The sequence below is a fragment of the Falco punctatus genome (assembly GCF_963210335.1).
Source record: "Falco punctatus genome assembly, chromosome: 1".
Taxonomy (NCBI): Eukaryota; Metazoa; Chordata; class Aves; order Falconiformes; family Falconidae; genus Falco; species Falco punctatus.
Window position 1 is genome coordinate 112,444,205 of NC_137580.1, and position 26,122 is coordinate 112,470,326.

At 50.1% G+C, this 26,122-nt stretch overlaps 1 protein-coding gene across 1 annotated transcript in view; it reads right to left on the bottom strand.

The window, feature by feature from the left end:
- The window catches only part of MNT (MAX network transcriptional repressor), a 43,976-nt gene extending 19,188 nt beyond the window's left edge, over nucleotides 1-24,788 (bottom strand). Inside the window, exons 1-4 of the mRNA XM_080374205.1 lie at nucleotides 23,659-24,788; nucleotides 7,891-8,458; nucleotides 4,849-4,890; nucleotides 4,037-4,148 (exon numbers count right to left, since the gene is read on the bottom strand). Coding sequence (XP_080230331.1) covers nucleotides 4,037-4,148; nucleotides 4,849-4,890; nucleotides 7,891-8,458; nucleotides 23,659-23,731 — 795 coding nt within the window. The 5' untranslated portion in view covers nucleotides 23,732-24,788. The remainder of the gene's footprint in view (nucleotides 1-4,036; nucleotides 4,149-4,848; nucleotides 4,891-7,890; nucleotides 8,459-23,658) is intronic.
- Nucleotides 24,789-26,122: the final 1,334 nt, after the last annotated feature.

Consider the following 26,122-nt stretch of genomic DNA (forward strand, 5'->3'; position numbering starts at 1 on the left):
CTCCCCAGAGCCACAGCACAACAGCCTACACCACCTAAAACTGAATCACTATTTAAAAGGATTATTAACTTCCAGCTGCATTCAGCCTAATTTCCTTTGTGCAACAGTGTGTTTAATCGCAGAGATTCTAAGTTACTATTGCAAAGCACAAGCCCAGCTCTAAGGATAAATTAAAGTAACAGTTCCATGGGAAGTTTGGAATTTAACTTTCTGACTTATCTGATTTGATGCAGATACAAATATTTAAATCCAGCCAAGGAAACAAACAGTCTGTTTCCAAGAAGTTCCAGCTGGAATAAGGGAAAAAGGATTTTGTAGGAAGAGAGGCTGCAACAATTAGTGCACCATCATACTCCTTGCGGGCACAGATCATCAGCCAAGCAGAGCTTCAGGGCTGGCACGCCGCACTCCTCCTCTGCAAGACTCATTTGGGTTTGTTTTTTTGGTGGGGTTTTCCCCCTTTATTGAAAAACTACGTTGCTATATTGAGAGTAAGAGGTTTTGTTTTTTAATCTCCTTTGTACAATTCCCCTGTTCTCTTTTCAAGAAAGAGAGGTAAGCACCAAGCCTGTCAAGTGAAACACGCCGAGTCTGGTGCATGATTTGCTGCCAAGAAAGCAATGGTTTGTTAAATTCTTTTCTTGTAATCATGACCAACTCTGTGCTCCTGCCTGCAGATTAGGCTGGGATTCATCTCACCCCTCCTCAGCTGGTAAGAGGTGTCCCAGCCCAGTCCGCAGTCCCACCTATGCTCTCTGTAACCCCTGGGGAGAGACAAGCATCATCTGCAAGCAGTTCATCTCATCCCCATACTCACGTGAGTTATTTTTCTTGAGAAAGATATAAGCTAAAATCAAAATGATTTTTTTAAAAAAATATTTAAGATTAATTTTTAATTTTGAATTCTGAAAATTCAAATCAGATTTCTCATAATCTGGGTTTTTTCAGGCAAACAAACAGAGCACTCAAATTTTTAGCTCAACTGCATCCCGTGATTCAGGCACGCAGACCCACGGCGAAGCTGCTGCCAAGGAAAACACTCTGCTTCAGGATACTCCCTGCCGCTTGCGAACTCGAGCAAGCAGCTGCCAGAGACGCTTTCACCGCCCACAAGAAGGAGGAGAAGGCCAGGCACTGCAAGCAGCAGACTGCACCAGCCAGGAGGTTACACAAGCAGCATGGCCATGCTGTGTCCATCACCCGCGGGGCAGCAAGCCAGCCCAGCTGCCGGTGCCGGGTCAGGCATGGCCACGCAGCCCACCAGCTCACTTGCCAGCCACCCCGGGTGGGCAGTCACACCACAGGAGGGCTGACGCTCGCCATGTGCTCGCTGCACACGTGGATGTGGACACTGCACTGCAGCTCACTGCCAAAGGAGAGGGGAAGGTGACCGGGGCAGGCCTGAGGTCACCACGACCTTCACCACCATGGCAGGTGAGCACCCGGCCGCAGGCTGGCTGACCCACTAGCCTCCTCCCCCTCTGCCGGCAGCAGCCCAGGGCCGATGGACAGACAGATGGATGCAGCAGCATGGTTGTGGCCACCCTTGGGCTGTCACACGGGGCAGCTCTCCTTTGTGGCATGTCCAGGTCCAGGCAGACCCCTGCCCAGGGAGCAGGTGCTGTGCCCACAGCCCACAGCCTCAGGGATTTAGCAGGGTTTCGCTCCTGCAGACACCTCCTGCACCCCACCTGCACCTTACCCCCCAGCCTCCTCTCCCACCCAGCGGGGCCCGCTCAGTGCTGGGGTCCTGCAGCACCCCAACTCCACGTGTCCACCACAAAACCAGCCCTGTTACCCTGTAAGTGGAAAGCTACAGAGACAACATTTGGATAAGTGGGTTCAATTTCTCTGCACTGGAACTGGTGGGAGAAGTGGAGGGCTGCTCCCTGGTGCTCCCCAAAGCCATCCTGCAGGTAATGTGGGCAGCCGGGGGTTTGGGATGCTGACACTGGCATTACACACCCGAAGACAAGTCACCACAGCAGTTTCTCCTGCAATCCATGATGTCTGTGGTGCACACAGGCAGTGCAGCAGGTAAACCAGAGCTGTGCAGCTACAGCCACCTATGGTGTGACAGTCCCCGATACCGGGATGTAAATATTACAGTTAACCATCAGAACTTCTGCATTTTCTCTTCACTGAATGATTACATACAGTGCAATTTCACCACCCTGAGACCCCCTTCAGCCCCAGATGATGGGCACACAGAACAGCACAGGCACACCAGAGTAGCTGGGCAACAGACTTGATCCAAGCTATTCTGATTCCCAGAATGGATCCATGATGGGAAAAACAATTCAAAGGTGGAACTGAAACAGACCCTGAGTGGTAGAAACTTAAAAGGAAACAAAATGCCATTCTGAATCGGAGTAATTTCTGGACTATCATACAAGTAGTTTACACTTCCTAAGAGGTCTTGATGAGTTTAATTCCTAGCAACTTGCGGAGATGTTGGTACATACACTTGTAGGTAGCATAAAACTGCACTGCATCTAAGCCTCAAAACACTTCACAACAGACCCAGAGAAGAAAGAGGAAGAATCATTCATCCCTGACATCCTCAAAGAGAATTTTAAGCTGTCTTCCAAAAGCACAGAATAAAAGTGCTGCCAGAGTGCAGAGTCTGCTCACAGATACGTCTGCACCTGTATCAATATTCACAGAGTGTCAGCTACCATGCCAGAAACAGCTCTCTTCATGACATGCTGACTCTGGACTCAACCCCCAAATGCGACAGTGGGTGACTGGGTCACTCCATCTCCCTTACTGCTAACGGAAGCTCATCTCTACCAACACCAGCCTACCTGAAATCAAATTAAAGGCTCAGATCTTTTCTAATGCCCATTAGGCTACAATACAAGCACATCTCCAAAAATGGCTACTTTAAGCAAAATAGATTTTCTCCTTTTCTTTGCCATCTTCCATTACCTGGGTACCATTAGAACTTGCCCTAACCAAAGGCTCTTCAAGGGAAGTCACCAGTGAAGACTAATGAGAAGGGCTGAGCTGCTCTAAATCTGAAAGGTGATGAGTCATTTTTAAGTCTCCAAAGTAAAGTTGATGCAAGTGGTCAATGTGCAGCACTTCTGAACACAGGAATGAAATGGTATTTGAGAAAGACTGAGGAAACTGGGAAGAAAACGAGGAAAAGAGATGACACTTTACTGTGGAAAAGCCCATTGTGAATATCCTCAGTACCCTTTATTCCAGCAAAATGTATGAGGTCTATCAGCGCTCTCCACTTGCACTACAAATTTAGCAACTCTTCCATTTTCCAGATGAATTTTAATTGCATTACATGCTATTCATTTCACAGTCACAGAGGACAACTCTAAGAATTTCTTTTGTGCTACCATTAACCACTTCCACAAACACTAAACAAGCAAACTAACAATTACTTCACTCAGTCTGTGAACACCACAACTCAATTTTACCTTTATTTCCTCACAGACTCATTCTTGGTACCCCATCCACCTAGAGCTTCATGCTGCAACCCCAAATTCCAGTCTTTCCCAGACTCCAAGCAAATGACCTGTACTTAACATTTCCACCTCATCAAAAATTTGAGACATTCAAAACCATTGTGGAAGTCTGCCTGTTTTGGTTAATCGAACAGAAAACCTCCCCAAACATACAGATTATAAAATTCACCTTAGTCCAAAAAGGAGCAGCTTAAATTTATACAGCCTGGATATCCCCCTTTAAAGATCATCTGAATTATCTGTTTGCTGCATCACCATCACTGCTATGGATTACCGGTGGTTTACAAGGCACTTCTAGTATAATATATAATATATATGCATGAAACAAGTGTTCCTAGATGATCCAAATGTTCTGGAAATCTGGAGTTTATAAATGACTATGCTCACACGGGAGGAGAGGGAGGAATGGGAGTTTTTCTCTCCCCTTTTTCCTTTCCACTACAGGAAGAAGATAAGAAACTTGCTTTAAGCAAAGTCAGCACCTTTGTCTGGTTTCAGTAGATAAACTGCTATACAATGACAGCCAACAGTAACCCGAACGCTATACATACCTGGATGTATCGCAAGGCACTCCTTAGGACGCTGAGGTTTGAGGTCTTCTTGTCATCTACATTGGGGATGTTGCGTTTTAATGTCTCAAAGCATTCTTTCAAATGTGCACGTCTAAAGAGAACACAGGTGGTTTGTCAGCTTGTGGGAGTACACACTAGAAATCAGTTTAGCAGAGGGCTAGAGCTTAATTTGGGCCTTAATCCAGCAAAGCACTTACACATGTGCATAGCAGTCACCGAGACTACCTGCATGATTACAACTGAACCAGCTCAATCCAGCAGAAAGACAGTGGGGTTGTATGCCTGGATTCTAGTCCTAACTTTGTTAGGAAACCATCATGCAGTCTTAAATGAAGTATCTCCCTGTGCTGTGGCTTCCACTTTCACCATGCTTCCAATTTGGTTAATTAGATTTCTGCGAGTTTTGGATCAGGAACTGGTCTTTACTTTGTATTCACACTGTACACTGACCCCTGATCTTCGCTATTTTATTGCTTTACATCAAGTTACACCGTTATGCACGTGGGGATTTACTTTGCGGGATCAGAGCTTTGCAGGGTTATTGTAATGCAGTTACACAGTTAAGTAAAACATACTGGGAAGCAAGAGATGCAGAACTGAGCTGTAAGAAAGCAAAGCGATACTGCAAGATTCATTAGAAGTCACTAAGAATTTTGTTCAGGTTATTTGTTAAAAAACAAACAAAAAATACCAAAGCCAAACAAATATTGACAGACTATAGGCCAAAAAAAAAGAAAAAAGAAGGGGAATTACAATTAAAAAAAAAATTAAACCCCTGGCTTTCTACGCACCTGTTCTTCTCCAATTTATTATGTACTTCCCTGGTCCCAACCCTGTAACCCAAACAGAACAAAGATAAACTCAGTGTCAGGTTTAAAACTACTGCCATTCAATCTATACTTTCAGCAGTGTGTGTGTGTGTCTACGATATACAGGTAAATATTAAAAAACAACAGAGGTGTTCAGATATCACTGTCTTAATATTAGCTGCATATATATTTCTACCTATACTGTATCAAGATAAAATCCGTACTTCACAAGCATTTCAGGTGGGATAAGCATTATGCATATACTGCACACAAGATCCAAACAACTATAGTGTGTGTATATATACACAGACACGGCTACCAACAACAACAGGGAAAGACACAAAGTATGAATTATACGTATGTATACAGTACTAGATAGCCCAGATTCTGACCCATTTCTGATCTGCGCCTACACTCCAGTGGGGTAAGATTTATGTAGTTCCAAATTAAAGTGTATGGGACTTGGCAGACATACTTCAAACCGCTTTAGTTTTTTACTATGCCTGAAATAACACAGCTGAGCATAAATATGGAATGAAGGAATCCAGGAATCCTCCAGTCACTGCTAAAGGAAGAATCAGGATGAGCTTCTGGGTTTTGGGGTTCTGGTCTGTCCCCACCCTCTGAACCAGAGGAATACTTTTAGGAAAAGCCAAACAAATTCATGTTGTCTTAGTTTTTCAGCTACAGTGGTGATGAAGTACATTAGCAGACACATGGAGATTTCAAATATCTTCCATACACTATGCAAAGTAATTGGTTGCCTTTCGCTGAAAATACACCGATATTGAGGTGAGCATTTCAGGAGGTACGTTAATATTTAATAAATATTTAAGTATTTAAAACCAAATATTTGACAGCCTTTTCTCATGAAACATTTACAAGCAGAAAAAGACATCTTTTCCATGCTTATGTGTAAAGGAGTAATTCTGGGGAGATAAGAAGCATGCACCTTGGGGTAAACCATCAAAATGCATTTCAGAAAACCTTTGCAACTCACTCAGCATCAGACAGGTATTCTTCTGCTGCGCCTGTGCCAAGAGATCTAGAATTCCTGCATGGTAAAATGCTCTGACTACAGCACAGACACAGCAGTGATGCTGGACAACAGCCCTGCCAACTTTCCAGGAGCAAAGCTTGGATTGATGGGACCAGAGCAGTTTGCTGGTGCAGCTGCAGCCATCCCACTGCCTGTGGATGGGGCAGCTGCTACTCAGACAGCAAAACTCCCTACAGCTTTCACCAGCACCCCTGTGCTGTCAGAAACCCCCTCTACACCCACCTGAACCCACACAACATCATCAATGACAGGTCCACTTGATTAAAGCACAAATACACTCATTGTTTCTGCAGCATTCTGTAGACAAGCTCTAAAGATCACAATCTATCTTCGAGGAATTACACTGGCGTTTTACAAAGACCATTATCTTTACAAATTCTTATCTATATTACTTACACCGTTTCCTTCTATGCATTTTGGGATCTCTACATCCCAAAGGACACTATGAACCCTTTTTTTGTCCACTACATCTTACATCTCTTCCTGCTCCCACAAGATGATAGTGAAACTACCACTCCTTGCACGGAGTTCGTCCACAGAGAAAGTCAGCAGCAATTCACAGCCCTGCACTCGTGCTCTCTCACAACTGGGTTACAGTGGTTCTGCACTGCAGCTCAAAGCAAATGCCATGAGGACAAGAGGACCTGGGGAAAAGAGTGTGAACTGCTACACCCTGACCTTCTGAAACATCCAAAATGCTGAGCTCCATCCAGGAGGGAGCAAAAAAGGCAAGGCCAGATTCTGACCTGGCCAAAAGTCTTCTCCCAGGCAGGTCACCAGCCTAGAGAAGGACTGCATTCTGTCTCTTCTGCTGGCACTTGTTCAGGCTGGGAGGACTGGAGCCACCAGCAGGGCAGCCAGCTCTGCTGGGTATATCTCAGCATGGCAGCCTGAGCCATGATGGAGTGGGACAAGGCCACCACTGCTATGCTGTACAGGAAGAGGAGGACTCCAGCTGGCATTTTGCCTAGCGGCATCTCCTCTGAATTCCTGACCAGACCCCCACACCTGACTGGGCACGTTTGCTTTGCTGCACTGAACAGGCAAGACGTGCAGACCGATTTTCTACCCAAGCTCTGTGGGATTAGCATACCATTTTAAATGCCATCGCTAAGAGTTATCTACCAGCTGCAGACAGTCAGGAGAATGGTCAGAGGTCTAGACAACATGGCCCAAGAGGAAAGACTAAATAGATCCAAGTCATTATCCTGCAGGAAGGAAGACTGAGGGGCCAAGGGAAATAGGTAAAAGCTTGGTGCAAAAGGAACGATTTGTTCTCCCAGTCCACAAGAAATATTATCAGACTACGTATTAGGATACTGTGGTCTGGAAACAACCGCCTAAGGAGAAGACGGTCTCCACCAGCCAAAGTCCTTAAGAACAAGTTAGACAAACACTAACCTGGAGCAACATCAGAGTCACAAGTCCTGTCCGAGGGTGAGGACAAATTAAACAGCCTTCAGTCCCTTCCAGCTGCAGGAGTTCTGAACAAGCAGGAGGCCCTTAGTACTTACAGCACTAAGAAATCGAAACAGCAGCTATGGTGATCTCTGTCCTGGGAAATGAAACCTCCCAGATCACATCCCAGTTTTCAAGACAGTTCCTGCAAGCAGTATTGCTGCATGATTTCCCTGACCAGTATAAGCAGAGAGCTTTTGCCAAACATAATACCAGATGGCACCTGAAATCAGACAGGCAGTGCTGGGACTTGCTTCCTAATACAGTCCTGGCTTGGAAAAAGAAATCCTTGTACAGAATTCTAGTGTGTAGTCAGGGAGAAAAAATAAAAACCATCAAGCTAAGAAACCCTGCTATCAAAAAGCCAGACATCCAAACATCCACGGATCTTGGCATTTCTGATCTGACAACTCTTTGCATAAGCCATAGCTGCTCCAGGTCGATGCAGCTTTCGGTATCGTTTTTGTCTGGTCCCTCAGAAGCCTCCAGACACAAGATGCACTCACCCTCCAGGTCTCTTCTTCTGCTCATTTGGTTTTGTGTCTTCCACTGGAGCCAGCTTCAGAGCACCGAGCTGTGGGGGTGCTCCCGGGTGCTGCAGGGGCTGGTGAGGCTGGGGCTGGATGGGCTGCTGAACCACATGGTGCTGGGAGATGGCCAGGACCGGTGCCGCGTAATGCTGGAGCTGCTTCGGGCTGCCTGACGGGGGTGTAGCAGCTTTCCCGTCCGACAGAAGTGGGCCTGGCGGCCTCTGGATGACTGGTGCAACCGAAGATGCTTCCTTAGTGACACCGGGAGTGCTTACGAGGGGCTGGTGGCGTTGCACAAGCGGTGGGGACAGGGTGGTCTGTGCTGCTTGCTGGGGGGGGCTGGTGACAACAGGGATGGGAATGACAGAAATGGGGGCTGCCAGGGGCGGGGGCGGTGGAGGGGCCGGGGCTGGCGGGGAGATGGGCACCAGCAGTTCACTCCGGGGCTCCTCCAGGGAAGCAGCACTGTTCGCCCGTGGCACGCTGGCCTTGCCAGCCTTCTTCTCCTGCTCCCTCTCCAGCTTCTCGTGCTTTTCATTCTCCTCTGAAAGAGAAACACCAACAGTGATTAATGGTGCTTCCCTGACCTTCCCCATCCACAGGCCTCTATACCAGGCTGGTGCTTAACTGCCTGCCTTTCTGAGAGGGAAGTGGAGGCCCTGGAGGTAACGCAGCCCGGCCCATGGCAGGACCTGCACCCCTGGAGATCCACCCGGTGTCCCAGCCGTGCTGCACCTTCCACTCATTGCTCTTCCACTCCAGCACTGACTATTTAAACATAAACCACGTGCTGCCCCCACATTCAGCTCTTGAGACCAAGCTGACAACATGAGTCCTGGCTCCTCCACTGTCTGCAGCAACCCCATCATCTCCAGGGATGCAGACAAAAAGCCAGACACCACCCAGCCAATCTCCTTCTATCCTGTCTCAGCACCGCATGGAGAGAAATGGCCTCATCCAGTCACTTCCCACTCCCAAGGGCCCAACGCACAAACTGCAAGGCCTTTCTGCCAAGGGCAAACAGTACTGAGCTGAACAAGATTAAGGGACCTTCAAGAGCCGTGGCAGGACATGGCTGGGAGCCTGTGCCCGCTCTCCTTGGAAGGATCCAGTGTAGGGACGTGATCCGTCCTCACTTGCCCTTGCGCAAGCCTGCAGGGATGGACTCAGCACCCCACACAATGCTTACTTCTACAACACCTTCCCAAACCCTCTCTGCTCGTGCCCATATGTAAACACATCACTGTGCTCTACTGTATAGCAGAAGAAATCAGTCCACAACAAAACATTTTCAATTATTTTTCTACTTGTAAACAGGCAAAGAGCTATTGAGCACGTTATCAAGGAGCCCACCCCGGCCCCGTGACAGCCCCAGGACAACGCTGCCATTCACTTCCAGCAAGATAAAGACAAGCCCAGAGACAAGCCCTGACTGACAGCATCCTGGGAAAAACTCTGTGTTTCAGGATCACCTCCCAAACTACAGCCAGAGCAGGGAAGACAGGGAAACTTTGTGAGCCAGGCATCCCCCGCTCCCAGTACTGACCCAGGATACCCAAGATAAACAGCAGCCGCAGGACTGCAGCTGGTTGTAACCAACCACCAGCGCAGGGCAGCACAGGCTCCTTAGGTTAAAATACCTTGTATTTTATACTATTAAGTGTAAATCTTAGCTCAATGGACATTACACTGATACAAACCCACCAGGGCACTTCTTTAGTGTTGTGGATTTTAGTCAAGCTCAAACTTGGCTTTGATGTGCAAACATTCCTATATGTTTTCAGAACACCAGACAAAGTAAATGAGATCTGTGTGGCCTGACTAGCAAAATAAACTTAATTAAATGTGATCCAGGTCTCCAGCTTTAATTGTGTGAACATGGCACAAACAAAATTTATTTATACAAGTCCTGTGGCGCCAGTGGCCCTGGCATCTAGACATCTCACAGCCTTAATCAAATATCTCCAAATCCACTGTCCATGAAGCTCAGCAGATCCCATTCCTGACAGCCTCCACAGAGTTGCAACAAAAAAATAGCGTAGAACGAGCATGCTTGGAGCTATGACTTCTTCATAGTAATATACAAATATTTGGAAAATAAACCCTTACTTCATCAAGCAAGGGATCAGAGAAATGATGCACACCGTCTAGTATCCTGTCTTATACAGTGGCCAATATCAGGTATTTCAGAGGAAGCTCCAAGAAACATCCTGGAAGAGCCTGTCCACAGGAGAAGCTTGGGCTTGACCTAAGCACTGAAGTTCAAGTGTATATTTAGGAAATTTGATAGAAAAGCATGTATCCTGCAACCTGGAATTAGCAGGTTACTCTGGACTCCCAGTCATCTTCAGGAAGCAGCTATATTAAATACAAGTGGAACAAGGGGAAAAGCCCCTGCCCGACGCCCCCCCCCGCCCCCCCCCCCCCCCCCCCCCCCCCGTCAGGCAATCTCACCAGCCATGGAGCTGCCCCCTCCTCAAACACCACCCCAGGGGCCGGGCCGCTGCCTGGGTCCTTTCTCACCCAGCTTTTGATTTTGAGGGGTGTAGTGCAAAAGCAAGTGAAAGAATAAAGGAAACAAAACTCTTATTCCTGATTCTGAATGACCTTTGGTACATGTGACCACACAGCGTCACTGCCCCAGATTCACAAAGTGATTTCCTGAAGTTCCCTTCAGCCCAGGATTTCTACAGCATACATCATATTTCCTCCAGCCTTCATTAAAGCACTTTGGCCCAACTCTGCTTGCTGGTTGCCTGAAGTCTGTCCAGAGCCACACCAAGCCTGCAGCACAGCATCTGGGAGCCTCAGGCAGAGGAGGCCAGCAAGGAGTGCCGAAAAGAGGCAGTGTGAGCTTCAAGGAGGCCAACCTGGCACTGTACCAGCTGCCGGAGCGGGGAAGGAGGGGAACTTCAAACCTTACAAACACTAACAGCCCTAGCTCAACTCTCAGCTGCAGCAACAGCCTGAACACACACACACCTTAAGAGACCACAAAGGAGGTCAAGCACCCAGCTAACAGGGTAAATATTGTCCAGCACCTACAGGAAGAGTATGCAACACCTGGATCAAGCTCCAGCACCAGGGCTCCATCTCCAGTCTCTGACTCTGCAGCACTTGGGAAGACACAGTGTGAAATCCAGTGATCTGCAAGGATTTCACACCCAAAGAGCAGTTCTCCCACAGATGCCCGAGACTCAAATCAAAAATTTAAATTCAAGTCCTTGTAGCACCAAGTAGGAGGGTCAGTGGGCTCAAGATCTGACTGACTCCAAAACAGGAGGTTGCTTAAGCAAAAGCTCAGACTCTGAATGCAGTATTTCCCTATATCTTCTCAAAATATTTCAGGGTAGTTATCAATATTTCCTTAAAGGAAGAAGTAAAGCAGGGCAGGGTGGCAAAAACCCCAGCAGGAATCCCCTGATGTAAACAACATAAATCTGAGCTACTGATGACTTTAGACTGGTTCAACTGAACAACATTAATAACTAATAAATAAAAGCCCTTTGTCTGCAATTCTTTTGCTCCACTTTGCTGCTTGGTTTGCAGCCAGAGCCAACGCGATGGCCCTGGCTCAGGACACATGAGGAAATTCAACCCCGGTGACCTGCTGACTAATCGTGTTTTCCATGTGCGCGCTTGGCCACGCAGCCAGCGCCAGGGTAGCACAGGTAGCAGCCGCTGGGAGAGGGAGAGCGACGGGGGGCCGACCCAGCACCAGCCCCTGCCGGGCACCGGCCAGATGAAAGACCACGAACTTCCACACAGACGTAAAACTGCACTGTGCCGGACAGGAGGGCAGAAGCAAAGTAGTAAATTAATGGAAGCTCCTGGCACTGCTCAAGGTCTGATGAGGACAGCAGAACCTGCCCATGCTGAATTCACTCCTGCACTGGCTCCTGGCAGTAACGTGACAGCAGAGGAGAGGATCTAGAAAGGAGACCTGCAGTGATGGCAATGCTTTCCAGCGCATGAGCAGGAGTCAGCAGTGAAATTCCTACAAGTAATTTTCATTCATCGGGGAAGCCAAGAGAACAGGAAAGTAAGGTTACAAGCATGCATTACTGATCAGCAATATTTATGTAAATGTCTCTGCGAAGCAGGTGCAGCCCTCAGGCTGCTGACATGCTGCCAACAAGGCCTTTGGTGTTGCAAATCTTGAGCTCCCTTGAGCTAAAGAGTTTATTTCAAGGATTTTTTATTTTTTTTTTAGCCAAAATCTGACACCAGTGAGCCACCATCCTCTTGTCTGACTCATCCACAGGCGAAACGGAACCACACTACCAACCCCTCCTGCCAGTAAGAGGACTGAAGGGCCTGTAAGCCATCTCTTCCTAACATATACACAACCCTCCAGGACAGAAATGCTTCCATCGAGCCATGAAGATCTCTTGGCTCCTGCTCACTTTGTACTTACACCTTGCAAACAAATTGAAGACTCCCTTTTAAAAAAGCCCCCTTAGAGCTCTTTGGTTTTCCATACAAAGTAAGTTCACCCACCTTCCTCCACAGATACAGATGAAAACACGGAATGGTAACTAGTGTGCCGGGTGCTCAGACACGCACAGCTCATTCTTTCACGTGTAGCACACGCGGTACATGAGCTTCTGCAAGCCCAGTACATAGGAAGCACACAAGGCTTAGGGCATCTTCTTGTGCTAAGCAGGACAACTGGACCAGAAGGTGCACACCACGATTATGTATAATTTCCACTCATTCTTGATATTCTCATCAAAGGGACTGAGGACCAAACAAACCAAGGGAGTGAACTGGCCCTGCAAACCCTCAGGGGGTCTGAATCACAACCCAGGCACGAGGGGACAGGGAACCTCACCTTGCCCACACCACACTGCCTGCCAAAAGGCCCAGGTCATGACAGCAGGGGACCTCAGCTTCCCAGGCAAGCCACCAAGGTGGTACACCATAAAGGAGGACAACAGCAACACCAGCAGCAACAGGATGAAACAGCAAATCTTGTCAGAGGAGGACACTGAAAGGTTTAGTGCTCCTGACTGGGTGGACTGGTGCTTAGGGCCCTGATGGGCCAGGAACACACAGGGCCAGGCACTCTTAACTTTGTTACCAAATAATCCCTGTGGTTTAAATTTATCTCCTCCCTTTTGCCTGCCCTGGAAATGCCACCGGTCTGTAAGAGCAAGCACTGCCAGCAAAGAGAGCCGCCGTGCAGGCAGAACTGCACATGCCTCCAGGGTGGGCAGCGTGGCCTGGCAGCAGCCAGGGTACCCCACTGAGCCTCCCACCTAAGTCATGCTGCAAGAGCACTGCCTGAACACGCCTTTAAGGCATTTCAGTGCCCTTTTTAATGCTCCTGTTTTTTACTGTGGACACTGTCAGTACTCAGCATGTACCAATGGCATGTGTCTGCATCATCAAGCATCTCACCTCTATGTACATTTAAAGGTCTCTCCCCAGTACAGAGAGTGAATATTACTTAACTACATGAACAGTTAGGCACTGGCAGTTTTGTGGTGTAATCTTCTGAATAGTCTGAAATGTTTCTCTGAATCACTCAATGCTTCTGGGAGCTTATACTGCACATGATGAAGTGCTACAGACCCAGAGAAGAGCACCCTGGTTCTGCAGCAGTGTCACCCGCAGCAGTCACTCCTGGAAAGCGCTGGGGACAGAAAAGAGTCTCCAGATACTTTCCATTTCTGAGGCTGACCCAGCTGCACTCAGCAAGGTGGACCACCATGCCAAGAGGAAGGGCAGGCTGGAGCCTGAAGGTTAATTTCTGTTTCTGCAGGTCCCAGACTCTGCAGGGGAGAACCAGGAAAGGGAAGATAAGAACAGTCAGCAGTACCAGAGACCAGTAATGCTCAGCCTGAGCCAGGCAAACTCTGAGTCATAACTAATGCTGCTGACACAAGAGGCTACGCCAGCAAACAGCTGCTGGCACTTGCAAGTACCTAGTAACAAGCTGGGGGATTGAGACCCCTTTGAAATTGTGATCCCTTCCTCTGAGCCCCTCTGAATTTTGGTTGCCAACAGCATGACACAAGCCCAACTTTTCTCTCCCATCTTTGCTAAAACCATTTTGTTTGGTGTCCATCCCTTTGCACCGCTGCTTCTCCATCAGTAACGTGGCAGCCCCAAGACACAGCTCTACTCCCCAAAACCCTCCAGGCTCTCAGCTGTGCCCATGGCTGCAGCAGGCCCTCACCAGCAAGATCATGGTAAAGAGCTGGTTGCAAGGCACCTGATGACTCTTCAATAGGACGGCTCACTACTGCTGCTGCTGCATCTAGGTGCTGTGTTCAGATGTCAACCTGCTCCCAAAATGTCCCATTTTTCTTCTTACTCACACAGACTGGGCTGCATTATCTTCTTAAAGAAAGACTAAAACGTATTTTAAAAGTACGCTATTCACAAAGGACACTGAAATGCTCCACAATTAGAAATCAGAAGCTTGTGATACACTCCAGAGGAGTGAAAACTACACCAGCCCTCCTGAGATTTTGATTTCAGAGTTTTAAAGACCCTAACGTCTACCTGATACACAGCAGATCTACCTGATGTGCTGAGCTATCCTCACTATACCGGCACACCATGCACTCTTCCTACCTTACCTATACTTGATGTCACCATTCACTATGAACAACAAAAATACTCGCATCTCCATTTTCTCAGCCAGAGGATGATGACACATTTAGATCGTATCTGTAAAAGCAAAGGAAAAATCAGGCTTCACATAAACTATCCCTCCTTAGCACCAACCAATACAGACCACTAGTGGTTTCAGCATGATGGACTTATCTGTAACTCTTAGAAATCAGTGGCCTCAGTATCCAAACCCGAAATAAATCAGAGAAATGACAAGGTGATCCTCTTGCCTGATAAAATCCAGGGAGCAGACATGCTTTATTCTTACTTCATGGAGACAGATGGCTTGCAAGAAAGTGAGCACTTCCTTTCAACAAAACCATCACAGCTCCTGGAACGCAGAAAGGAAGGTTGGAAAGACCCTCAAGAAATCTTGTAGTTCACCTCCCAAGCCCCAGAAAAGAATCAACCAAAACTAAATAATACTTGGCAGACATTTCTCAAAGCAACAGCTTCTCAAATCTCTATGGATAATTTACATTGTGCTTAATTTGCTATTCCAGCGCTTAACTGAAACCCTGATTCAGCTCCACAGTCATTTTAGCTGCATTTTAGTTACAACTAACTCTTGGTGGACAGAAGAAAGAAAGAATGGGCCAGGATTTAGCAGTACTACAAAGGAAAAGAAAACAAATCAAGACTACTAACAAAATAAAACCATCGTGGACAGCCTTTTATACACACAGACCACCCCGGTGCCTTCAAGCTCCAAAGGTGCTGAGCATGGCGTACACTGTCGCTGCTGCAGCGCCAAAGCTTGGCAGGCTGGACTGATGCAAAACTCTTGTTGTGCCTTTCTGCAGAATTCAGGATGAAGTACAGAAGAGCACTGGTTCTGACACACAGAGCAGGCACCAACAGCACAGGATTGACTACTGACTCTGCTCTATCATCTTCACCAGGGCAGACAACCAGCTGAGCTATATTCTGTAAGGGATGCTGTCTCAAACACTTTTTCATCTGACCCCACCTGCTCCAATGCACATGAGGAAACCGCTGTCTCCCCTTTGGGCCCTGGGACAGTGTGACACACTGAAGTCTGCAGAAACATAGCAAATGATGACGCACTCTAAATGTACTGGTCAGAAAAGAATGGGAAAAATGAGCTGAGTTAATAAAACATATTATAAACAAACTACGTACTCTTAAAACAAAACAAAAAGCCCAGGCATCTGACGTGCCCAAAGAAGACTCCAAGACGCTGCTTCATCCATTGCTCACAAGCGGGTCTCAGACCCTCAGCATCCAAGTGGCCTGCAAACTTAAGTCAGACAACACACTGCTTGTATTTTACACACACTAGCAACTGAAGTAAAGACAGGTTAAATTACTTCATGTCACACACTGAATCATGGCAAAACCAGATCTGTTGGTTAATTACCAGCCTGTTAGGTAAGTGTATTTGCTCAACACCAGTTCACATAACATTCCTTGATCCTGGTGAGAACAACAGCCCACTGCTGCAGCTTCATCTCAGGGCTGTCTGTCCCAGGGATTGTTTTCACAGTCTGCTCACGCTAGTCAGCTTTCTTCTCAAGGAAATGAATGGCAATGTGCAGACTACCCATCAGAATCCTATCTCCATACTCAGAAAATGAGGTAAGAATCCAGGGGTATCTGCCCATCAAAGCACAACACACATGCACATGAGTAGCAAGCTTTCCTCCATCACCCAAATGGGCTGCACGAGGGCAGTTATCCCTGCCATCTCTGAATTCACAGAGTCACTGCTCTCAGTTATAGAGCAAGGCGCTCCCCAAAGTTAACATCTAACTCACCGACTCTGTGTGCTGGTGCCAGAGGTGAAGAGCAGGTTCTTGAGCAGGCCACATCCTCCCCCAACACACACTATGGCATCACTGTGAATCCGCCCACCCTCACATCAAAAACCGTGAACCTACAGCATCATCTGCCAATGGTCCAGGCACACACTAAACTTGCGTTCCTCATCACAAATACTTGGTGTGGTCTCTGTTCATTCAGCTGCCTGCAAACAGACAAGAGCTCGACCTACATCACAGCTAAAACTGCAGCATGTTCCCACTAGCAAGATCCTGGCCAGGCTCCTGAACCAAGAAGTATTTTGTGCTGCAGTGAGGAAATCTGGTGTCTTTTGAGAGACTGGTTTGGAGACTTCATTAACAAGCATGTACTTCTAACAAGCTAAGCAGGTATATGAAGGAAACGTGATCAGGCACAGGACCAAAATTTCACACAGTGAACACAGAATTCAGACTGTTCTGTTCATCTGAGGTGGTTCTGGAAAGGTGGGAGTGAGCTCTATAATTTCATTCCTTTCCCAGTATCTCTCACTAGCCTGAGCAGAACTAGCTCCCAGGCACAAATCCACCTTCCTGAGGTCACTCCGCACTGTCTCTCTCTGTCTCTTGCCTCTTCTACAGACTGAAACACAATCACACTGCCCAGGGACACTAGGAATCCCGTTACCAGCAACAGTGCTTCAGTACAGCTCCTGGTAGCACTATCTTGTGTTATGCACTAGGCATAACACACGTACCAACACATGGCACATCCACCACCTTCTGCAGGGCTATCGCCACCTTGTAGGCTCTCATGAGGTACCATCTGGTACACCTCATGCTACTGCATACAACCCTAAGCACAGAAACACAGAGGAAACTACTTGTCAAGTGCTGCTATGAAAAAGATCAGAGGCTGAAGGAAGGACAGGGAAAGCCCAAGGGAATCTTTAACTAGCAAGAAGCAGGGTAAACTCTAACAGACCTGATTTCAGTACGAAACACTCCTTATTCATCCCTATCCCATCCTTTGCAATGTAACACAGGCAGCTTCCAGTCAGGAGATGCTGTGATGTGCAGCGAGTCTTGGGGCTTTCTATATTCCAACCTCCACATCCAGCTAGACAGGAGACGGGGAACCAGAATGCTCAACTTCTTGCCTTAGGAAGGCACAGCTTTAGGTAAGGCACTTCACAACCCTGCACCTCAGCACATCCACCTGTGACCTTTCAGAAGTGCTGCATAGTTCAGCTGAGGACTATAAAATGCTTTGATGTCCCTTAGCGAAACAATTTATGAGCTAATCAAAGGAAAGTTGGCTTTTTTTTTTCAGTGAAGGCCTGCAAACTTTGTACACTGTATTTTGTATTTGTACTATTATTCTCTTCCTAAGCACACCCATATGCCTGTATGGGTAGAAAAGACAGGAGGGGATTAAGATGGGAAATGAAGAACAACTTATGTGCAGTTTACTTCCCTCAAACTGCAGCTGCACGTGTGGCTCTGCCCTGAACTGCAGCCCCAGACCAGCGCGCAGCGAGCTGCCAGTGCACTCCCCAGTTAAGGAAAGCAGCTTCCCAACTTCCAGCCTTGCTGTTGGGTCTATGATGCAGAGCTGCTTCCCAAATTAATGAGATAAGAAAGTTGCTTTAGCACATGAGGAGAGATTAACTGTGCAGACAATGTAAGATCTGGAAGTAGTCCTCTGCTGCAGCCAGTGTGACTCCCTTACTCTCCACCACCAGGCCTAATTACTTACACCAGGTGTGCACCCACCATAAAGTAAAAAAAAAAATAAAAAAGGGGGGGGGGGGGGGGGGGGAACAGGAACAAACACACACACAAGGAAAGGGCGAGCACAACAGCTAGTCCAGCACTTGAGCAACAAAAAGCTTTTTCCACCTGCCACTGTGGCACCGGTGTCCTACAGGGCTGCAGCATAGCTGCAGTGCACCCTGAGCTGGCCGGACAAAAGCCAGCCGTGGCCTAAAAGCTCTACAGGGTTTCTGGAGATGTGTCTCAACATCATACTGATAAGACCTGTTGAGCGACACCAGAGGAGGCCTACACCAAGCACAGCACCAGGCCATCACCGAAACACAGTGGCTAGGTGTGAGCCAGTCCTCTTCCTCACCCGTCCGCACTAGGTGGGTGGCACTACAGCCAAAGGGAATCTTTTTGGTCACCACACATCTTTTTATTAATCCCACACAATTAAGATGTGTGCCAAAATGGCAGTTAGATGAGATGGGAAAAGACCAGAACTATGCTTACTGTTCGCTCACCACCCTGGCTGCCAATGTTCAAAAAAATAAAAGGCTATAAACATAACTGAGCAGCATCAAGCAAAGCTGAGAGTGCAAGGTGAGGGGGTCATAGATGAGTATCTATGGGAAAAAAAACTAAGAAAACAAATATAAGTTACTTGCAATTATGAATTTGTTTTCTTAGATCATAAAACATTCTTGGATTAACCTAAATTCAAAGAAATCAGCCACCCTCTAATTCAAGCCAAATGTCTCTGGAGTTTGCAAATTTCAGACAGAAAAGGACTTCAGCTTGTGGGTTTGTACATGTGTAAACATACGCATTTACATGCATGTGAGCCACTTGTTTACAGAAAAAGGGTTAGCAGCAGCAGCATTACAAAGCATGAAAGCACAGATGTGGACAAGACAAGAGCACTTCAAAATCCTGACTCCCAAAACAATCAGAAACACTGAAGTATGTGGCCAACATGGTGCATGTCCAGGCTGTGTCAGTTATTGTTTGCCTTCCCATGGTGTTAATATTCTAAGAAGAAACGTGTAACATCAACTATTCCCCTTGGGTCCCCCAAATCTGTTGGGTTTTTCCCCACATATTAATGACACGCAAATAACATTATTACTAGTATCATCATTTACATAACATGTGTCATCGTGGAGGAGCACGGGTCTGCTGAACATATGAACAGGAGTACAGCTGATGAGCCTAACCACCGAAGTTTCATTTTCGTTGCATCTCTCTGCATATCTACATCAATCCGTCACATGCATTTGTAAAAAGCTATTTCCAAGTCACACAAGCCCAGCACAAAGCATGCAGCAAAACCAAGCCTACTCATGGAATCAAGCTGGGATGTGCAACGAGCACACAAGCAAAAGAGCCTCCAAAACCCACTGTTTTAGGTCAGCAAATAGCAGAAATGATTATGTTGTGAAAGTGTGATGACAAGCAAGGATTCTAGAGATTTAAAATTGTTAGATGTATCTGGGTAGTTGTTTAATTAATAAGCATACAATTCCCTCTTAGTCTGTTACTTGCATTTCATTTGCTCCCAGTCAACTTGGGAGATAAGAACAACTACTTGTGCTGTGTCCTTCAAATTTCAGCAAGTGTTTTAGCAAAGTCTGAACTCAGCTTTAATAACAAATGGCACAACTCAAGGATCCCCACAGCACTGAAGTCTCTTTCACCACGAGGTCCCAATCACAACTATACCATGTTGCTATACTCTTATCAAGCTGTTACTCTTACGGGTACATCTCAAGCTGATGTATTTAGACTCTGCTTTTTTCAGCAACGTGAAATGATGTTCTCTGAAATATTAATACATATAAAATGGAATATTCAACGGGCTTTTGGGTAAACATCTTGTAAACACTGTTTGAACCATATTGCAGGCAGTGCCTGATTACTGAGGGACACGAGAATTGACGGTGCTGTGTACAGGCTGACAGCAGAGCAGGCTCCACATTGAAAGCTGCCTGGGTTGGCCTGCAGTGGGTCAGGGTGGCCCACCGCAAGGTTTCACCCCAGCCACACAAGCAAACTCAAAGTGTCGCAAACACCTTCCCAAAGCAGCAAACGGCCCTCAAAGAGCAGAAGGCACAGAAGACTACTTGCTCTGGTTATAAATTAAGGTTTAATTTTCTGCTGCTGGAAAAGACTGAAGGAGTGGGAAAAGCCACATGCATACCTGCTGGAAAACCATGGAGACCCGAGCAAGGACATCGGTTACAGCCAGAGAAATGGGATGTTCTGTGGTACTTGCGGCAGGTTTGAAAGTGCCTGGGCACCACATGTGCGCTCATGGAAACCAGCACCTTGACAAATACAGCATGACCTGACTCCAGAGTCAAGTGCTGCTTTATTTGCAGACCTGCGAAATGCAGCACACACTGCACGAGGCAGTGCACAGGTGCCAAGCGACACCACCACCTTGCCTGCACTGCTGGCCTTCTCTGGCATCCCATGCAGTGCTGTGCGTTACATGGATGGAGAGGGTAGATGTTGGGGTATGTGCTGGATGTCAATTTCACACCTTTGCAGACGCCACTTTCCTCCCTGAAGGACATGATCTCATTCCAGGTTAGTTCACGGAGCTCTCGCAGCAGGTGTACCCTGCACTATTCCCCAAAGCTTGAGATTATTCAAGCTTCTCCCCCGTAACTATCAACCACAAAAAATACAAAGCTGTGACAACAGCTGCTGGCCTGTCCTCCCAGCAAGTCCAAGGAGAGTGTGAAGATCTAACTTCTGCCTGCTTTCAGAGAATCCTTCTTCATCTGCTCTTCTCAGAAAGCTCTCCCTCTCAGTCACAAACTGCACACAGAGACAATCCTCCACCACCTCTGTCCAGCTGGGAAGTGGCCATGGCACTCTCCAGGCAGGCAGAACGAGCGGCTATGCCACACACACAGCGTTTTCATGTGCAAGTACTACAGCACTCCGCTCCACGTTGCTGGGAATCCTTGCAAAGGGGACCAGCCGTACCTTAACCCTCTTCCCTCCCAAAGCCATTCTGCCCTCCTTTCCCCAAAACCTCTTCAGTTTTGCCTTCTATCAGTTTTCTTCCTCATAAAGAGAAGACGATGAACGTCTGGCTGAACGGAAGACTTTTTCCTCATTTATTCCCAGGTTTGAAAAAGCAACAGCTTGGTGTTTTACCACCTGGTTGGTAGGAGTGCCTGGACACCAGCTGGGCAGACCCACAAAGAATGACTGCAGACCACACTTGCCGTTGCATCAGCAGGGACTTTGAGCAGGTTCCCATCCTGCTCTCCTGCCTGAGGCTGAGCGAGTGCTCTGCAGCACCACTGTCTACTTTAGACCTGGCAGCCTTACACCAGCTTTATTTTAAATGCTGTTGCCAAATGGGATTGATTTTAAGGACAGATTGGACACCCAGAGTCATGCAGCGTAACTGTGGGTATAACACAGCCTGTAAAACTTCTCTGGACATACACCTGAAGGGGAAGGAGAGAAAGGTGGTGAGGGAGCGAGGGAAGGACGCCAATCTCGAATGCTTTACTGTTGCCCAAACAGCCTTCCCCAGCTATTTCCCTGCTTACACTCTCCCCTCAATATCTTCCTGTTATCTGAAGTTCAAGCAACAGGCTCCTCCCTCTCATACCACACATCTTCCTGGTGCTCACAACTTCCCTGAAGTAGCCACGTTTGCACTGACGCTGCTGCTTCACCAGCCAGTTCAGCCCTGAGATGTCTGTTGTAGCAGGAACACTAACTGTGTGTATCACGGCAGAACACAAATCACCTGGTCACAACTGAGGGCATGCTGCGCCAGGGTGTGCTGTGCAAACTCACCCAGGCAGGTCCCACCTGGAGCAGGCTTTGGTATAAAAGAGCATCTCCATGCATCCTTGCATGCTGTTCCTTCTGACTAGAAAGCCCACCTGATTTTCTTTTTTTTTTTTTCTTCCCTTTTTTTTTTTTTTTTGGTGCATCGTCTTGTCCATGCCCCACTTAGAAATAATTTCTGCCTTCAGAGGTTATCCAACACGATGCAGCTAGGTCACCTGTGCCCCTCCTGCCATGCAGGCAATGCTTCTTCCTATGTATCCCAGATCCTTACTTGTTGCATCCACTTACAAAACATTCTCCTAGCTTGGGGTAGCTGGATAATAATTAAAGTCTTTTGAGCAGCAGGAGATAAAATAAAGAATCCTGCTTAACAGCAGTTCTCCCATGTGTAACTCCTACTATACACAGCGCACACGCACCACCTGTGAGCCAAGGGCTACGAATCTAACAGCCACTAAGCACGTCTGACTGGCAAGAAAGGCGATGAAATTGTCACGGGCTCAGCACAGGCACAGGGAGCTCTGCCACCCACCCTGCTTGGGGCTGCAGGGGCAGCTCTCCCGCCTCGGCTAGGGTGCCAGTGCCAGGCTTGGAAAAAGAGGACCACCGTAGCCTGTAAATCCACATTTTTGTTCCTTATTGCGGGAGCCTCTTGCCCCTGCACGCCTCCGAGCTGTCTTGCTTCATAATGTCTACTATCTCCTGCATGACTCATCACTGAAACAATGGGTTTGCAGCTACAGCCCGGCAGTGGCACACAAAGAGCTGTTCCCTCCCGCTCCTGCCGCAGGTACACACTCGTGTCACTGAGCTAATGCTGCATCACGGCTCCAGCGCCGCTCGCAGCAAGCAGGCGGGGAAGGGACAAGCCGACCTGCCGCCAGCGCCGCGGGGCTCGTTCCCCCCGAGCCGTGAGCAGGCGGCCGGGCCCGGGCGCTGCCGGGCGGCTGCCGCCCCCAGGGCCGCCAACGCGCCGCTGCCCCCGAAGAAGCGGGAGCCCAGGGCAGGCCCGGAGGCGCCGGCCGCAGCAACGCGCGGCGCGGCCGGGCGGGCAGCGGCTACCGGCGCCGGGGAAGCCACCGCGGCCCGGCGGTACGGGGCAGCCGCCGCGGGGCTTCCCCAGCCCGGCCCCACCGCCTCCCCGACGGGGACCCCGCAGCGCAGCGCCGCGTCGGGCTGGGCCCGCAGAGCAGGGGGAGGCCGGGGCCCGGCGCGGAGCCGGGGGGGCCGCGCGGGCCGTGGGTGCCCAGGAGATGGCAGGGCTGCCCGGCGGGCCGGGGGTGCCCAGGGGGTGCCCGGCGGGCGGGTGCCGCTCCCGGCGCGCGGGCGGGGCGGCGCGCACGTGGTGGCAGGCGGCGCCTGGCGCGTCACGCGGCGCGGCCCCGCCTCCGGCCCGCCGGCGGCGCGGAGACACGCAGCGCGCGGTGGCGCGCCCGCGGGAGGGGCGGGGGCGGCCGGCGGTCCCGTGTGCCCCTGTGTTCCCCCCCCCCCCGCCCCGCGGCGCGGCCCGGCGCTCTGCGGGGCCGCCCTGCCCGCAGGGAGCTCCCGCCGCGGCAGTCCCCCGCCCCGCTCCCCGCGTCCTGTCACTTCCCCGCGCCGCGGGCTCCCCCCGCCGCCCCCGGCGGCAGCGCCGCGCCCCGGCACCGCCGCAGCCCCAGCGGCCGCGCCGCGCCCCGCCACCCCCCGGTGCCGGCGCGGCCCCCGCGGCCCCGTCCCCACGCCCGCCACGGCCGGCCGCGGGCTGTCAGGCGGCGGCCCCGGGCCGGCCCCTTACCACGTGCGGTCTGCTGCTGCTGCGCCTGCCACTCCAGGAACCGCGCGGCCTCCAGCAGCGTCTCGATGCTCATGGCGGGGCCCCGGCCGCCGCCGCCGCCGCCTCCTCGGTCGCGCGGGCCCGGCCGCAGGCGCCGCGCCGCCCCGCGGCTCGCCCCGACGGCAGCAGCGCTGGCGACAAGATGGCGGGCGGCAACAGAAACACAACAGGCGGGCGCTGGCGCGGCCCCGCTACTACGCGGCGGGCGGCGGCAAGACGCGGCGCGGAGGGAGGGGCGCCGGACGGACGGGACGCGGCGGAACGGGACGCGCCGCCAGGCCCGGCCCGCCGCGACGTGTGGGCGGCCCGACGGCCCCACCGGCTGCGCGGGGCGGCGGCGGCGGCGCGCTCGCGCCGAGGCGCGGCGGAGGCGGGGGGCTGCGGGGGCCGAGCCGTGCCGGCGGCGCCGTGCTCCGGCCGCCGGGTTTTGCGGGCCGCCCTCCCCCCGCAGTGCGCTGGCGGCCCATTACAATATGTCACCGCGGCGCGGGCCAATGGGCGCGGAGGACAACAAGGCATGGAGCACCTCCACATGGGCGCCCCGCGCCGCCGCCGCGCCGCTTAAAGGGGCCGCGCCGCGCCGCGCCCTCCCGCCGCCGCCGCCCCGCGGGGCGCAGACTGCCGAGCGCGGCGCTCCCGAGCCGGGCAGCGGGCCCCCTGGGCGGCCGAGGTGCGGCTCGCTGAGGCGGCCCCTGCAGGGCAGCCGGCGGGCTCGGGGCGGGACGGCGGGGCCAGCGCCACAGGAACGCGGGTGGCGGGTCTGCGGCGCGTTCCCTGCCTCCCGCCGGGGCATCTCCCCAGGCACCCTACACTCAAGGAAATAATAAAAAAAAAAAAAAAAATCCGCATCCCTGCGGGCCTCGGCCAGGCAGCGAGCAATCCCGCTCCCCCGAAATGCCAGCGCTGCCGTAGATAGAAGGTGCGGCGAGCAGCGGGACCCCGGCGCAGCGCCGGGCAGCAGATCCCTGCCCAGGCCCGGCCGCGGCTATAGCGGCCCGTGCCCCCCGCGGGTGCGCCCGGCCGGGGGCTCTGGGCCGCGCCGGGCGGGGGGGGGGGTGCGCGCAGAGGGGAGCCAAGCCCTTTCTCCCGAGCTACAGGGAAAGGGGGCCTGCTGGAAAGCTCCTACAGAAGTGCCCGCTCGTTTGGAAATGCCTCGCACTGGAGCTGGACGTGCTGCCTACGGTTCATGTTAGCTAATGCTTCCCTTTGTAAGGTCCTGTTTTCAGTAGCTTGCAAAACTAAATTAATTATCCACACTGAAATTTTGCATGCTAAGTATCTGCCTCTGATTGACTTAGTTTTTTGGGCTGCAAAAAGATACTGAAGTAAAGCAAAAAGAAACTGATTACAAAAACCAATGCTTCTAATGGAAGAAATGGCTTGGGGGAAAAAAATACTTTTGTATGAGAATTTTCATTCTACTTAAAAAAAATTAAGGAATTCACAGACCAAAAACCACACTGAGGGACAGCCAGTGAAGATGGCAAAACCAGACCCTTGTGAGCTGGGCCGTACTGGTTTGTGGAGATTTGGGCTGGCTTCTAAAGGTGCATCTATACCACGCCACCTGCACCCGCTGGGCAGGATGCTGTCTCCTCCTCCTCACCCAGCACGTGGCTGACAGCCTCACTTACTACACGCTCATCTGATCTTTCTCTGCAGGTGGAAGTTGTCATTTCCTCCTGGGCTGGCTTTGCCACGCACCCATACTCTATGTTACCTGAATACCTCACAACATTAATGAGCGTATCGTAATTGCTCATGAGTGGAAGATGTAAGAAATTACTATGTGTGACAAAGCCTTCTGTGGCTAACGTAACTCACCAGGTACCACCATCAGACAGTTGCTGCTAATGGAAGGACACGCTTCATTTTTCAGAGAACTTCTCAGCTGCCTTTCAATCATCTGTCTTCTTTCTGCAAATTGTCTCGACCCACTCCTCGCAACTTCTGCAACAAATGGAAGAGTTTTAGCAACGTGAATGCCCCTCATCACCCAGCCCTGGTTCTTTTAGAGTGGACAGACAGGTTGTATACTGAACTCAGCAGGAGACCTGCATAAAACCAGTATGATTACTAATATAAGTAAGCCATAAAATGCATATATCCTTAAGGAGCTCAGTAAAAGCTACTCCAGGGCAAACTTAATTGACTTTATGTCCTTCCCTTTGTAACCTGGACATATTTAGATATATTTTGCATGTGCTGAATACGTTTGTGTATGTTACATCCAGAGATCGGGTTTGTCTAATCATAGCAGAAGAGCCAAGGATCGAATGGCACCTTGCAAACCAAAGCTGAAGAACACCAGCAGAACTTTGGGGAGGCCAGCCTGCAACTCATGCTGTTTTGCTGTGTGCGCCAGTGCAGTAAACGACAGATCTTTCTCCAGCCACCTCTCTCTTGTCTTTCATACTGTGCATAA